General features: G+C 42.3%; 1 protein-coding gene and 1 long non-coding RNA gene across 2 annotated transcripts; one reads left to right on the top strand and one right to left on the bottom strand.

Annotated features, from left to right (window-relative positions):
- Positions 1-5,654: 5,654 nt before the first annotated feature.
- On the bottom strand, positions 5,655-6,839 carry LOC138190589 (salivary glue protein Sgs-3-like). The gene has a single exon (XM_069134336.1). It carries the CDS (start codon positions 6,837-6,839, stop codon positions 5,655-5,657), a length of 1,185 nt encoding a protein of 394 aa, XP_068990437.1.
- An 8,920-nt stretch (positions 6,840-15,759) lies between these two features.
- Positions 15,760-16,594, top strand: LOC124214565 (uncharacterized). The gene is made up of 3 exons (XR_011176808.1): positions 15,760-15,800; positions 15,897-16,088; positions 16,384-16,594. It is a non-coding gene; the product is annotated as an uncharacterized lncRNA (long non-coding RNA).
- Positions 16,595-17,359: the final 765 nt, after the last annotated feature.

The raw sequence follows: 17,359 nt of genomic DNA, 5'->3' as shown, positions 1-17,359 counted from the left end.
CCTTCTACCACCTGTGATCCGGTACTCAACGCTTGCTGCCTAAACGCGCAGTCTCTTCCGGCGCACATCGACGAATTTCGCGAATTTTTCAGACTAAATCCGTATCACCTCATCGCCGTCACAGAAACATGGCTGAATGATCGCATCAAGGATGACCAGATTGCACTTGCCTCATACTCCATCCTCCGGATAGACCGCAGAGGGCGACATGGTGGTGGCGTTGGCCTTTTTCTGCGCAAAGAACTCAGCGCGAAGATTGTCGCCTCCTCAGCTTTGATGGCGCGAGACGGAGTCCCTGAATTTCTTATCGCTGAAGTGTGGGCTGTCGGCCGCCCTAAGATCTTGGTGTCCGTAGTCTACAGACCGCCAAAGGTCGGATTCCTTAATCTGTTCGAAGCGGAACTGGTAGCACTCGCTCCCCGCTACAAATTAGTTTGTATCTTCGGGGACTTCAACACCGACTTACTGTCATCATCCTACGACTCTACTCATCTCAATGATTTCTTCTCATCACAAGGCCTCCGCATCGTTCCCTTATCGCCAACACACCACACACAGTCATCGCATACATGGCTGGACGTCTGCGCTGTCAGTGTACATAGCTCCCTGGCCACCTGGGGCCAATCCGCGCAGCCATTTCTCTCAGGCCACGACCTTATATATGTGTCCATTAGGTATGCGGTGCCGCGGCTCGTGCCGAGGTCTTTTCGTTATAGGTGCTGGGATGCAGCCGATCTCGATTGCGCTGCTGGTATAGTCTCTGCACTAGATTTGACGCTTCTAGAACATCAGCCAAACATTAACTGCAAATTATCTGTATTTAACTCTCTCATGAATAGCCTTATTGAACACTTTGTGCCGATAAAAGAAGTTGTCGCAAAGCGCCCAGCAGCGCCCTGGATCTCTAAGGACTTACGATGCTTAATGCGTAATAGAGACGCATGTTTTAGGGCTTTTAAGCGATCGCGCTCACTACTACTACATGAGAGATATGTCTCGCTGCGCCGGAACGTTAAAAAAGAACTATGTACAGCTAGGTCGGCCTTCATTCAATCGAAATTCGTTGCTTCCGGAAATACTTGTTCTTTCTGGCGGGTAATAGATCGGCTAGGGATAACCAACCGTAAATCTGCAGACCGTGTGCTTCCGTCTCACCTTTCCGTATCGTCACTGAATGAATACTTTACGTCAGTTTCCCCTCCTGATCTCTTTCCCAGCGTTCTACATGCCGCCGTCTCTCGAAGTCTCACTGGGGTGAACGGGCAATTTTCCTTCTGTCTTATAAATGAACAGTGTGTTGGTGATGCTATGGCTAGAGTTGTTACGCGCGCGCACGGCCCCGATGATCTGCCTATCCAAGCCTATAAGTCGTTTAGTCAGCTAATTATGCCTTTCATCGTGTCTCTCTTTAACACCTCGCTTCGTGACGGTATATACCCCTCCCTTTGGAAGTTCTCGTACGTGACACCTCTCCCTAAAGTGCGTAGTGCACAAGTATACACTGATCTAAAACCTATTTCACTACTTTGCGCTATCTCAAAGGTTTTAGAGCGTGTAGTTTTTGACCAGGTAACGCGGTATCTCGTGGTAAATAACTTACTCGACCCGCGTCAGACGGGTTTCCGGAAAGGTATGGGGACTCAGACCGCTGTGCTGCGACTAGTGGATGACATCCGGCAAGGTATAGACGACCGTATGGTCACTATCGCCGTGTTTTTCGACCTTAGCGAGGCCTTTGACATGGTTAACCACTCATTACTGCTCCAAAAGCTTCGAGGCTTGCAATTCTCGGAGACTTCAATTTCATGGTTCTTTTCGTATCTAAGCGGCCGCCTCCAAGCGGTTCGCGACGGTGAGAATGGCCTCTCTGATTGGCTCTTTATTCGGTCAGGTGTTCCGCAGGGCAGCGTTCTGGGTCCTCTCCTGTTCTCGCTCTTTCTAAACGACCTACCCTCATGTCTTCGTCACTGCTCGCACCTACTTTATGCTGACGACCTGGTGATCTACCTTCGTTGTCTGCCTGCACAGTTCGCCGAAGGTATACATTTTTTAAATGAGGATGTTGAGTCTATCGTATCTTGGTGTCTCGAAAACCATCTGCGCTTGAACGCGGGTAAGACCAGGGCAATGACCTTTGGTAGCTCTAAGTTTATCAACGACTTTGACTTTTCATCACTACCGACACCTTCACTGCATGGTGAGTCTATTAACTTTGTGCCAGTGTTTCGCTACCTCGGGGTCATGCTTGACAGTACCCTGTCGTGGACTCGGCATGTGGCACAGGTGTGCAGCAAGGCTGCATGTGCCCTCTATCGCGTTCGAATGAACGATAATCACCTTACTTTAGAGTTAAGGCGTCGCCTGGTTGTTGCCCTGGTCCTCCCCCATTTCGACTACTGCGTGGCTGCGCTCACCAATCTGTCAGAAGGGCTGGAACTCAAACTTCAGGTGTCACTCAACAACTGTGTTCGATTCCTACTAAGGGTGCCTCGTCACGAGCACATTTCAGCTTACCGGCGAAGTCTCGGCTGGCTCAGACCATTTAACCGTCGAAGGCTTCTCATTGGCTGTATATTTTTTAGAACGTTGTGTCTAGGTGAGCCGGGACTCCTCGGTGACCAGCTTCAACTCAGGTCTGACCTGGTGAGACGCCGTGATTTGACCCGGACGGACACGCTTTATGTCCCCTCTGCCCGGACGGTTACATTCCAGAAATCTTTTCTTGTCACTGGAATCAAATTCTGGAACTCCTTGCCGCCAGAAATCACTTGTGCTTCAACACTTTTAAGTTTTCGCCATCTCGTTTTTAAATATCTGCTGTCCGAGGAGGAGCGCGAGGCTGGGATGTCCGGGTGATTGACCGGAATGTAATTTTTAATCTTTTAAGCTTTTAATCTTTATTGTAATTTTAGTTTGAAGTTAATTCATTTTTTTATATTTTTATATTTTAATATTTTTATATATTTATATTTTACAATTTTTGTTTTTTTTTTTATTTTTATGTACATTTATTATTTTAATATTTTTATAAAATTTTTTTTTTTTTTATTTTTATTTTTTTTATATTTATACTATCTATCTATATGATTGCATTTTATTTTATTTTATATTATTTCATTTTATGATATATATGTATTCTTCGCAATTTGCCTGTGGCCCTTAGGGAGCATTGCTCCAGAGTCAATAAATGTTCTCTCTCTCTCTCTCTCTCTCTCTCTCTCTCCCTCTCTCCCTCCCTTTCTCCCTCTCCCTCCCTCCCTCCCTCCCTCCCTCCCTCCCTCCCTCTCTCCCTCTCTCCCTCTCTCCCTCTCTCTCTCTCTCTCTCTCTCTCTCTCTCTCTCTCTCTCTCTCTCTCTCTCTCAAACGTTCAGTCCATCGACTTTAAACTATTGCCGGTCACGGCAATAAATCAGACCTCTATACCTTATGTACTAGAGGCTCGTAATCTGGGAGTTATATTGCAAGCAAATCTTTCTTGGGCTAGTCATGTAACAACAATATCTCGCAAAGTGAATTTCACACTTCACAGATTAAAATATCACAAGAACTCGCTGTCAACTGAACTTCGCATAAAATTAGTCTCTACACTAATTTTTTCTTTACTCGACTATTGTTGTGTTGTTTATAATGATTTGTCAAACGAGCTTGACTTAAAACTTCAGCGATTAGTAAACAGTGCGATACAATTCATTTTTGATCTACGTGGTGATGTACATATCACCCCGTATCGATTACGGTTGAAGTGGTTGTCAGTCTCAAACAGGAGGAAGTACTTTGTAGCTATAGTTACTTATAATATTCTGCATAACCATGCCCCGTCGTACTTACGTGAACTATTTCCCTTACATCATGATTATACTCGTCATTCGTCACGCCTGGGCATGGCTAATACTTTTCATATTCCGCTACATAGAACTTGCATTTACCGCAACTCCTTCCATCTCACTGCTGTTTACCTATGGCATTCTCTTCCTCCTAACATTACTTCCTCGTCCTCATGTGCTGTTTTCAAGGCTAAGGTATATGAGTACTTTTTATCTAATGAGGTTTCTGCCCTAGCTAGCTCGATTAATTAAGCTATCTTTATACTACCTAAGTTATAGTATTGCGTAGTGCTAGTTTATTTTGTTTTATTTTGTTTCATTTTATTTCGCTTATTTGATAGTGTTTTTCATTTAATCTACTCACTTTACTTCATTCTAACTAAAATTTATTATTTTATATTTTATATTATATTTTATTTTATTTTATTTTATTTTATTTTATTGTATATTATTAATATTTTATACGTAGTTTTTCTCTTGCCCCAAAGTATTCTAGGGCATAATAAAATATCTATCTATCCATCTCTCTCTCTTTAATATATTTGGTTTCTTTCATTGCATGCAGTTAATCGGCTTGCTTGCCACTCTCCTTTTCTTTTCTCTCTTTTTGGTATTATTTCTTTTTCTTTGCACTATTTGTATGCTTTATTTGTGCTATATTTATGCTCTATTTGTGTTTATATTCGCTCGCGGTTTTTCCGCGTCTTGACTCTATACTCTGTATGCTTCTTCTTAGTTTTCTTAGTTTTCTTAGTTTTAAGCCAAGGTTAAGTCTTATTACTTTATATTTAATCTGTTTTCATGTACCCATTGCCCACGGAGTTTTTTCTCCAGGGCATAATAAAACTTATTCATTCATTCATTCTCTCGGGTGCTCGTGCAGTGTGACTCGGTTACGTGGTTCCTCTCTGCGAGACTCAGTCGTACTGACTGGCGCTCGGCTCAGCCGAGCGTCGGTGGGCTTCGGGTAGCTTCGGGTGTTCCCCGACAGGCCTGGACTCACCCGTTCGGCTCTTCCCCGCGGGTTTGGGGTTTGTTGTGACTTGCACTCTAGGTGCAACGTCACAACTCCCCCCTCCCCACGCGGGGCCAGGCCTATAGGGTTAGCCGGCTTCGTGACGTTTTTGTCTATTTGTGACGGGTTTTGTGGTCATTTCGTCTGTGGTTGTTTTTTTTTTGTGTTTTTCGTCGTTGTGTTTTTCCTTTGGGGTTGGTTTTCTCCTTTTTGCGTATCCTCCTTTTGGTATTTTCCGTCGTTTCTGTGTGCTGTCGTATCCTGTTACCGTTGTCCGGGTTGCTGTTTGCTCCGATCTGTCGGGGTTAAGGGATTTGAGTCGGGTTGTATTTGCGGGGGTGTGTGTTGTGTGTTGGGGTTGTTGGTTGTCTTAAATATACTTATTCTATGTTTTGTACTTGCTTTCAGTGGTTGTGTTGGTTTTATTTGTACCCTACTCTATCCTACTTAGTCTATTTTTGTGTGTTTTAATCTACCCTATTCTACGTGGTCTCCTGTATGTATTTATCAAAATTATGATTTTTCTCTTATACTAACTTATACTATTTTTATACTATTTTGTAGGAACTTTGGTGTTCTTTTTGTACTTTGTGTTTTTCTTAATCTATTTTCTTATGTGTTCTACTTGTACTTAAATTTTTGTTTTTGGTTCGTTTTCTCCCGTTGGTGTGGGTCTTGATGAGTTTCTGCGTTGTTCCTTGTTCCTTGTGGCTCGTGGTTGCTTCTCCGTGGTTCTGCGTTGGTGTTTTTGGGTTGTGCTCTGTCTCTCTGGCCTCCGTCTGTCGTTGTTCGTCCGTCGGTTTGGTGTTGTCAGTTTACTTAGTGTTTTCTGTTTTGTTCCTTTTTCTGTTTGCGTATTGTTTTTCTTTTTTTGTATCGTCTTGCGTCCCGTGTTGTGTGTGTGGTTGGTTAGGGTGTTTGTGTCTGTTCGTCTGTGTCGGTGAGTGAGGTGGCGTCGGTGTTATTGTCTGTGTCTCGTCGACTGTCGTTTGTGTCTCTTGCGTGGTTGTGTGTGTTGTTTCGATATGTATGACTGTGTCTGCGGTGGAGGTGGTGGAGTCTGTGTCGGTGTCGGTGTCGGTGTCTGGTGTGTTTGAGGGGTGTGTTTTGTGTGGTACTGTCTGGTGTGTGATGTGTGGTTGGTGTGTGGAGGTACTGGCTTCTGTCTCGTCTGTGTTCGTACGTTTGTTTGCCCGTCTGATCATGTGTTTGTCTCTGTCTGCTTGTATTTCTTCGTCCAGGGTGCTCAAGGCTTGTAAGTTTGCGATGATGGCAATTATTTCTGGGGTTGGTTCTAAGTGTTTTCTGTCTGTCTGTCTTGTATGCGTTGGTTCTGTGAGTGTGTTCACGTTGTCAAATGCTTCTATGATTCTCTGTTCCGTTGTCTGTGGTCTTCTGAGTCTGGTATGTGTCCATGAAGGGGGTGATGCGGGGAGTAGTGTGTGTCGAGGTTGTGTGTGTCGTGGTGTTGGTGTCGGTGTGGGGTGTGTGGTTGTGTGGGGTGTTTGTTTGTTGGTGAGTGGGTGTGTCATCGTGTGCGTGGTTGTGGTTCGTGTAGTTTGGGTGACTGTTGGTGGGTGTTGTGTGTCTGTGTTTGTTTGTGTGCAGGTCTGTATGCGTTGTGAGTATTTTGTGCCCCGGACCAGCCCGTTGCACTTTGGGCATTGCACTGGTCCGGAGAGTGTGACTGTGTGTGTGATCGTTGGTGTGCGTGTTTGTGGGTGTCTCTGGGTGGTTGTGGGTGCGGTGGTTGTTGTGTGTGTTGCTGTCGTGGCCTTTTTTGTTACCTGTGTGTGTGTAGTGGGTGTCGGGAGTAGGGTTCGTCGGGTCTCTGTCTGGTGTGTGCCTTCGCGTCCGTATCTGTGTGGGTGTGGGGCCTGTCCTGGTGTTTGTAGTAGTGGTGTTCTTTCTCTGTTTGTCTGTGTGTCCGTTGTTGCTGTCGTCGGTCTCGTTAGTTGTAGTGACATTAGGTGCGGTATTTTTGGTTGTCTGTCTGTCATGTCGTCTTTCTGGTTGGAAAGGGTTGACCCAGCAAGGGTGGAGGGCAGCCCCACAAACAACACAAACACACCCGAGACAGTAGCACCGACAACAGATAACCACAGAACGAAAAGTAGATTTCACATCAGAATCGAAATACACGGTCACGAATTTAACGCGTTGATAGACACAGGCGCGACACACTCATACCTAGGCGCAGAAGTAATACAAATGCTACACAACACAGACACACCAATAGACGACACGCCCGACAGAACAGCTACAATGGGAAATGGAACACAGGTGACGATAGAAGGAGCAGTAACACTCTCAATACGCCTCGGTAATATAACAAAAAAAATTAATTTCGGATTAATACCGAACGTAGGCTCGCATTGTATCATTGGGAACAGCGGCTTAATGAGATTTGGGATACAAATAAATTGTGGAGAAAGCACATGGTCACTTATAGACGACCCACAGACACACTACCAGACAGAGACACGACGAACCCTACTCCCGACACCCACTACACACACACAGGTAACAAAAAAGGCCACGACAGCAACACACACAACAACCACCGCACCCACAACCACCCAGAGACACCCACAAACACGCACACCAACGATCACACACACAGTCACACTCTCCGGACCAGTGCAATGCCCAAAGTGCAACGGGCTGGTCCGGGGCACAAAATACTCACAACGCATACAGACCTGCACACAAACAAACACAGACACACAACACCCACCAACAGTCACCCAAACTACACGAACCACAACCACGCACACGATGACACACCCACTCACCAACAAACAAACACCCCACACAACCACACACCCCACACCGACACCAACACCACGACACACACAACCTCGACACACACTACTCCCCGCATCACCCCCTTCATGGACACATACCAGACTCAGAAGACCACAGACAACGGAACAGAGAATCATAGAAGCATTTGACAACGTGAACACACTCACAGAACCAACGCATACAAGACAGACAGACAGAAAACACTTAGAACCAACCCCAGAAATAATTGCCATCATCGCAAACTTACAAGCCTTGAGCACCCTGGACGAAGAAATACAAGCAGACAGAGACAAACACATGATCAGACGGGCAAACAAACGTACGAACACAGACGAGACAGAAGCCAGTACCTCCACACACCAACCACACATCACACACCAGACAGTACCACACAAAACACACCCCTCAAACACACCAGACACCGACACCGACACCGACACAGACTCCACCACCTCCACCGCAGACACAGTCATACATATCGAAACAACACACACAACCACGCAAGAGACACAAACGACAGTCGACGAGACACAGACAATAACACCGACGCCACCTCACTCACCGACACAGACGAACAGACACAAACACCCCAACCAACCACACACACAACACGGGACGCAAGACGATACAAAAAAAGAAAAACAATACGCAAACAGAAAAAGGAACAAAACAGAAAACACTAAGTAAACTGACAACACCAAACCGACGGACGAACAACGACAGACGGAGGCCAGAGAGACAGAGCACAACCCAAAAACACCAACGCAGAACCACGGAGAAGCAACCACGAGCCACAAGGAACAAGGAACAACGCAGAAACTCATCAAGACCCACACCAACGGGAGAAAACGAACCAAAAACAAAAATTTAAGTACAAGTAGAACACATAAGAAAATAGATTAAGAAAAACACAAAGTACAAAAAGAACACCAAAGTTCCTACAAAATAGTATAAAAATAGTATAAGTTAGTATAAGAGAAAAATCATAATTTTGATAAATACATACAGGAGACCACGTAGAATAGGGTAGATTAAAACACACAAAAATAGGCTAAGTAGGATAGAGTAGGGTACAAATAAAACCAACACAACCACTGAAAGCAAGTACAAAACATAGAATAAGTATATTTAAGACAACCAACAACCCCAACACACAACACACACCCCCGCAAATACAACCCGACTCAAATCCTTTAACCCCGACAGATCGGAGCAAACAGCAACCCGGACAACGGCAAAAGGATACGACAGCACACAGAAACGACGGAAAATACCAAAAGGAGGATACGCAAAAAGGAGAAAACCAACCCCAAAGGAAAAACACAACGACGAAAAACACAAAAAAAAAAAACAACCACAGACGAAATGACCACAAAACCCGTCACAAATAGACAAAAACGTCACGAAGCCGGCTAACCCTATAGGCCTCGCCCCGCGTGGGGAGGGGGGAGTTGTGACGTTGCACCTAGAGTGCAAGTCACAACAAACCCCAAACCCGCGGGGAAGAGCCGAACGGGTGCGTCCAGGCCTGTCGGGGAACACCCGAAGCTACCCGAAGACCACCGACGCTCGGCTGAGCCGAGCGCCAGTCAGTACGACTGAGTCTCGCAGAGAGGAACCACGTAACCGAGTCACACTGCACGAGCACCCGAGACAGAGAGAGAACGAGAGAGAAAGAGAACGAGAGAGAGAGAGAGAGAAGGTGAACGAAGCGAGAAGCGGGACGTCCCCCCACACAGCCACACCGACACGACGACGATACCCTCACCGACCGACGACGATACCCTCACCGACCGTCGACACCAGGTTAGCCTGCGAGCTACAGCCGATCTGCATCCCCCCATTCCGCTCCCCGCAATACTGACCCTTCCGCACTCACACTCCCCGTCGCCCTACACCGCCCCCCCCCCCCCCCCCGCGCGCACCTTTAAGCTAGAATTAAGTAACGCTAAGGGCTGAGGCGTGATCAGCCACATCCAACGTCTACAACCACTTTATATATCTTTTTTTATAGTTTTAAGTCGACTCCCGACCGATCTCAATACATATCTATGCTCACCAAAATACACACACAGTTTCACCTATCCACTCAGTCTTGACTCTCTCGCCACGTCTCTAATTGTTCCTCCCTTCCACATATTTAGTGCGGACTCAAAACCCGTCACACTACTGTCTGATTTATACTCAAATACGTAACTTCATTTCTACCGTTTCAAGCTATCGTCAAAACTTTACTTCAGTTCTACCGTTTCGAGCTTTCGTGGAAACTTAACGTCCTTCCTACCTATCTAAGCTACCGTGAAAAAACTCCGATTCCGACTTATTCCGTCAACGTTATCTGTCTCGTAATCACTCTAAACAACCCTCTATATCAACTGATTTTTCGCAGAAACCGTCACTGACTGAGGTAAGGGTAAAAACTCCTGAACCAAAAACAAAAACTAACAATCAACGCTCGGATGTGCAAGCCTAAATTACCTGACTCGCCTTTTGTGTGATCTTTTACCATACTTCTCATATTTTATTAACTAGCGCACACTATCATACGTCAGAAACTACCGAAGCTTACGCGTTTTCCGTTTCTACCGTCTCTCACGTAATTTCCGTTAATTTTTTTTGGCTAGTGTTGTCAATGGACAACAAAACCACTTATTCGTCAGTTTACGGGTCAGCCTCCATAATTCTGACAAGAGCCTTCGTGACATTACCTAGGTAGAAGACCTGCCCGGTCTCCCCCTTGGGGGAGGGAGTTGTAACGTGGCGTTTCAGAGTCGCCCGTTACAAGAGCACACAACCATTATTATTTTTAGTTTACGCGTCCTCAGCAGGGTACTCCAACCGAACTCGATACAAAATAGGCAATAACCACTTTTAACTAATTCTTTTTTCTTGATTCTTTATTCCGCGCTTCGGCGCAAGCTTATAAGGAACTTGGACGACAACGATCCCGACCAACGAGGGACCAATAGCTACCGTTTCCAGCTCTCGACGACTTCGCCTACCGACGGTCTAATCAGACTATACTGGCTACCTTGGTGCACCTTCATATACACCTGGGGAAGCATCCAGCCGAACTTTCCGTATCGCCTCGACTGCCGGTGAACAGGGAAATAAAAATTCTCCCGGCCGCCGAGGGCACCGTTTCTCGAAGAGGAACCAGCCGCCCGCTCTATCGGATGCCGTAAGGATAGCGTGAAGGGCAGACCGTAGCCTGCCATCTTCCGACTTACCGGCCTGGTGCCGGACCGAACCCAAATCACTACGTCCAGGTTGATAAAGCCATCGTTCCGAGGATCGACGCTGCCTTCCCATCGGCAAGGACTAATTGTGTGGATCGTGGTCCACGGTTTGGCCAACCGTCTGACTGCACGACCTCGAGTACAGGCAGCTAGCTACCGTCTGTGCAAAAGCCGGTGGAGGTGAACAATGAGGCGTCACTCTCCACTCGGTAACTTTGGCCGAGAGGCACCCTGTGTATGCCTCTGTCAAAGAAGTCCCCGATGATAGGCAACCTGGACCGTAAACCGAAGCAGCTACAAAATCGTACGAGTTGGTGTCAATGACGAAATCATGAGCAGCACATTACGCATCATCTAGCGGTAATTTTGGAAAACGTATGACCACGCCGTAACCAATATTCGCCACAGGGGGATGGCCTACTTGCGGTGGGGGTCAACCCAACCAATCAAAGGAAAGAAGAATCACCTCGCGACAACCGCGAGATCGGCGATCCGGACTCCGACCTCCTTCTATTCTACGCTTGACCTGCTGGGTGACAGCATTGTATTTCTTCATCCCCCCGATCTAAGCTACCGATACCTTTCCTTCTACCGCTATCGTTTTCTACCGTTGATCGTCCCGCTACCGTTCTATCGTTTATTCTACCGTAAAATTCACCCTATAAACTCGTTTTATTCTTTTTCCCTTCCTTCTCAGTTTTACTAATATTCAGTATAATTAAAAGTACAGTCAGTTTGTGTGCCTGAAGTCCTCAACCGAGGTAAGGCTTCTGCCTCTGTATTGTATCGTTACGAAGTTGCTCATAATTTCTATTCTTTCTGATGGTATTCATCGACTTTGTCTGAATCATGGTCCACGGCCTCAAGTTGCAGTAAGCCGCCGTGTGGCTGCAGGATTTCGGTCATTAATATTATATTTATTGTATCTTGGTTGCATCGTGTGATGCCAGTTTTGTGTGAATCATGGTCCACGGCTCAGAGTTGCAGTAAGCCGCCGTGTGACTGCATGATTTCAGTCATTTATTATTTCATTGTCTGAGCGACCTCGTAACTGCCGAATAATCATTTCTTTGTATTTATGATTTTCCTGATTATTTGTGAATTACTATTAGCCTGCTTCTGTACTTCCTATCGTATTTTGAGCCCTATTGGCTTTTACATTTCATTTCATACTCTTTTGTAATAGTAGTGTGCTTTATATTTTATTTCTGTTGTTGCTTATTATATTTTTATTTATTTTTGTGCATATTGTATCATATATCGAGTTCCTTGTAGTACAACCGAGCGTAGAATCAGCCCCTAAATATTACCGCACTTTTTCTTTATTGCTATTGGCAATTTTATATTATTTTTGCCTGTTATTCTTTTCTCTGTATCTTGTTAAATTAAGTTCTGCGAATAATTTTTTTGTACTGCGGTGTATTTAGTGTATTCCTTTATTTTGTAAACTCTTCGAAATTCTCACTCTCTCATAATTTTGTATTTTGTATTCTCTCAAAAGTTATGTTTAGGAATTCATTGTTCAATTCCTCAGGTCCGTAATAATTATAATTCATTGATTCTATCGTTAGTGGATAATTCTACCGAAAGCTATCTAGTCGATCGTTTGCCGACTTTGTAAATTGTTAATGAATGTCAATCTCTCGTACTGGTTATACTTTATGGTAAATTCGTCGTATTATCTACCGAACTATCGTTACGTTGTTTCCTACCGATTGCAGTGACGTTCTCTCGTTTCTAATTCACAGAATAATAATTTTCGTAGCGTCATTTGCATCTTGGGTAAGATCACGTCGCCCAGTGACGTGTAGCTTTAAGTAATTTTTTGCATTACATCGCATCTCCCGACCTACGTTTATTTTTCTCTGTTAACTATCGTCTCTCGTTTTAAAGCTACCGTTTACTGCTGTTCTACCGAAATTATTGTGAATGACGATCGCTTATTTTATTAATTACCGCTGTCGATACTATTTTATTTGCCTGTCTCAACCATGTAAACTTCTCGACAATATATGATTGATTGACTTGTTCATTTTCCTTTTGACTTGAGTTTATTCTTTATTTTGTTATTCTCTTTAATTCTGTAATTACTGTTAGCTGCCTTGAATACCGCCACTCTACCGGGATGTACGTGTACGTACCTGAGCCTAGCCAGCCATACAACGGGTTCTCTATTTATTCTTTGTACGGTTTTGTGTTATTTTTATTGATTTGTATTATTGTTTGAAAATCGACGCTAACTCGTCTGGCGCCCAACATAATTGATTTTGTTATAGTTTGATATTTTGAATAAGTAGAGAATCGCGCCAAAGGTAAGTCCTCATCAGAATTGGGCAGCAGAAATTACTTTCGTCATTTCATTACCCGTAAATTACAATTACTGTGAATAACTATAATATTTAGTAACTAATTACAATTGCGGGAAATAATTATTAATTTTGATTTATCAATTACAGTTAGTATAAACAATTGTAATTTTATGATTATCAACTACAATTACTCGAAATAATTGTAATTTTTTTGTTGTCAATTAAAATTACTTGAAAAAATTGTAATTTTTTTGTTGTCAATTAAAATTACTTGAAAAAATTGTAATTTTTTTGCTACTAATTACAATTACTTGGAACAATTGTCATTTTTCTGTTATCCATTACAATTAATGGAAATGATTATGTTTTTTTTTCAAATTTCAATTGTTTTTCATAATTTATTTAAACAAATTACCTTTGGAAACGTAATGTCGAATTCTCAACATAATTTCAAATTCCGAAAACATCGGGAACTTCATGGAGCTTACATATTCACATTGACTGGTCAAGCAAATTATTTAAACAAATTCATTTTTCAAAGTAATGTGAAATCCTTGATCAGCTACCCAAAAAACTTTGGTAACCATAGCCCATTCACATATTGACTGTAAAAGACTCGTTCCGATTACACCATTTGAATACTCCAAAAACGGAGTAAATTTATTTGTCTATTTGTCATTATTTCACAGGAATAACGTTAGAGAAAAAAAAATTATGCATTTTTCAAAAATACAACTTTCGAGGACACCAATAAAATATTGAACTTCAATTCCAATTTTTTTGAGCACTTGTTGTCATAAAGACAAGAGCGATATCAACTGTAGAAAATGAACCAAAATATCTGTGCTCCAAAAAAAAACAATTCTTCAAAAGTTTTATAATGTCAATATTTGAATATTTGAAAATATTTTTTGAGCATAATTTATTTTTTTTTGAGTACAATCTTTAAATAAATATAGAAATTAGATTTCATAAGACATCGTTTTCAATAGGTACAATTACGAATATTGAGCCACAACAATATAAAGTTCTGAAAGTGTGTAGGAGTTGTAGGACTGAAAGTGTGGAGGACTGAAAGTGTGGAGGACTGAAAGTGTGTAGTTTCTACAACATCACATTATTTTTCGAAAACACTCATCGGAACCGCTTTGTCTCAATATCATACAAAATAAACATTAACATGCTTTGTTCACGTCAAAAACTGAGGTGAAACAAAGTCCGGTGATGCTTGAGACGCTTGCCCTCCTTTGTCGCGCGTCTCATCACTCTTTACCTATCCCCACGGTAACCTTCTCAACTGGTCGCGAATATTGACGACGAACATTGACAGAGCTTACCGCGGCAGTCTTGCTCGCGGCAAATGTACTTCTCTTCCCAAGTTCATAGCGATCGAAATATATTGGTGTATTGTTATCCCCGATACAGCTCACGAAACAACATTCCGATAAAGTTACATCCGGTGATCGATAGTGAATACATTGTTTCGTTTTTCTGTGTTAATACGAATACCTCTGTTTGACCACCAGTGAGGGAAATTTCAACGCCATCTCGATTCGTTTCTCCATATTTTTTATGGTGTATAGATGAATAGACGTTATTGTAACGTGTACTTCTGCAGGTATGTTCTTTCTCTATTATAATATTTTTCATTGTTTGTTTGCAATTATATTTTACCAAGTTTCATATTTATCATACGTATGCTAACAAGCGACATATTTTATTCCCCGTACTTCGATGCTGGTTGAGTTAGAGATTTCATAGATAGTATAAATGTTATTTTGTCAATATTCTCAATTATTCCATTACTTTCTCAGACGTTATGGACTGTGAAGATTCGGAAGAAAATGAAGTATCATCTTCGCAAGGAAGAATTACTAACCAAGATCACAGTAATGATCGTATCGATCGTTCCATTGAACATGAGGATGAAGATAATGACCAAAACGATGACACACAAGCGATTGAGTTAAAACGTCAATGCCAGCGACATCCTCAATTGGATGGAAAGTTTTTCGTTGTAATACCGGAAGAATCAAGAATAGACGGTACCATTATAGCCAAATGTCAGTTGTGTAAAAATGATAAGAAAATACGGGGCACGCTGAAGGTCTTGTCGAATTATACAACTCATTTGAAAGTAGTTAAAATAGTATCAATATTTCGTGAATCATAAAATACATCGAAGAGAATTGAAAAAAATCTCGTAGAATATATAAGGGTCTTCACTATTGGTTTTTTCATTATTTTGATTTATTAATTGTAATATCGTACAGTAATGGATGAAATAGTAATAAACGAATTGACGAGTTTAATTACTTTAATAACATAATAATCTCAATAGATATTTCTAATTTTATAAATTTCGTTATTATTCAAATATTTTTCATTATTTTTGTTGCAGCGAGCTCATGACAAGTACGCGGGATATAAAACGTACTGTAGCGAAAAGCGGGCGAAGCTTGCTGAAGAAGAGCCAAGCAAGCGTTCAGCTTGTAAATTTTCACAGACAAGGTTCGAAGAAAATGTAACGAACTATATTCTCGAAAGTATGGCGCCGTTGAGAACAGTAGACATGGCATCATTTCGAAAAATATTTGATAGTAATGTAACAAATAAACCATTGAAGTGTAACACAATATTTTTTCCATAATTTTTGGAATAAGTTAGACATGCAGCACTTTTTTTATTATCTCAGATTTAGCTATTAAAAAAAAATGGTGAACCTTTGAAGCATCTTTCAAGACGTTTTCTCAGTAGAAAAATCGTGGAAAATTTTGATAATCGAATGACACAAATTAAAAAACATATCGACGAGAGAGCAACCGTGGTCTGCACAACTGCAGATGTGTGGAGTAATAATTGTCGGCGGTTCATGGGTGTTACAGTACACTGGGTACGTAAGATAAGATTTACTTAGAGATTTACTTTTCTCAAGCGTAAAAAATCATGACGAAGAATGAGAAATCAGGAGAAATCATGACGATTCCCAAAGAATGCACCGATTTTTCGCGCTCCAGAGAGATCTAATCCTGAAACGCATTGAAAAAAAAACAAATTGTGTTCATGAATGAGGTTTAAACGAAATCATTTGTACTCATCACAATGAAAAAAAAAACAGAAATAAATAAATAATCCCAAGTATTTCAGGCAAAGGTGCAATATTTAAACGATATGATTTTGAATTACAGATTGATCAAGGAAATTTACAGAGAAAGTCAGCTGCAATAGCCTGTCGACGTTTTTCGGGCACACATTCCTACGATCGCATAGCTGCTTTGTTGACAGAAATTCATTCGACTTTCAAATTGAATCCGGAAAAGGTAGTGGCGGTGGTGACGGATAATGGATCAAACTTCATTAAAGCTTTCAGGGTGTTCGGCGTGAATATGCCCGACGATTTTTTTTCGGTAAAAAATATTTACACCTAAAACTATTTTCAAAAATTGTATACCATAAGTTTATCACAAACGAAATCGAATGTTAACAACCGCTCAATATAGCGGGTCTCACATCTGGAAATGCGGGTGGCAGTACGATTGAAGATGAAAATTCGGCATCTGATTTGGAGTACACAACGATTGCGGAAGATACAGCAGCATACGAAAATATGCCTGATGACGATTCCCAGAATTTCGAGTTGCCTAAGCATTTTCGCTGCGCGAGTCACACGCTCAATTTGATAGCAACGCAAGATGCACTGAAAGGCATCAAATGTAGCGAACAGTTATCTGCATCTCACAGTGAAGTGATGGATAGATGCACAGAGCTATGGCGAATCACGCGTTCCCAAAAAACTACGAGATTCTGAAAGAAGCACTGGAAGTTGCATTACTGAGGCCTGTTGTGGTATGATGGAATTCTTTGTACGATTCTTTTTTACAATTAATCGCGCTCAAAGATAAACTTCCAGATGCCAGCGCGATGATAGGTATACGCTATCCATTGAGAGACAGCGATTTCAAATACATAGAAAACTATGTAGAATGTCTTCGTCCAATAGCAGAAGCTATAGACAAATTGCAGGGCGAAGAATTTGGCTACTACGGATATGTTTTGCCAACTCTGATTACAACGACGAGGAAATTGAAGATCCTAACGGAAAAACCCCAAATGCACTCGTACTTGCCTGTCATACAAGCTCTAATCGTCGGTTTGGAGATTAGA

Source organism: Neodiprion pinetum, chromosome 3, assembly GCF_021155775.2.
Source record: "Neodiprion pinetum isolate iyNeoPine1 chromosome 3, iyNeoPine1.2, whole genome shotgun sequence".
NCBI classification, from domain to species: Eukaryota; Metazoa; Arthropoda; class Insecta; order Hymenoptera; family Diprionidae; genus Neodiprion; species Neodiprion pinetum.
Note: the sequence above shows the minus strand (reverse complement) of the source record. Positions and strands in the feature narration are given on the sequence as shown.

Bases quoted from the DNA above. Each gene is read 5' to 3' on its own strand.
- LOC138190589 (XM_069134336.1), bottom strand. From the start codon at position 6,839: ATGACAGACAGACAACCAAAAATACCGCACCTAATGTCACTACAACTA.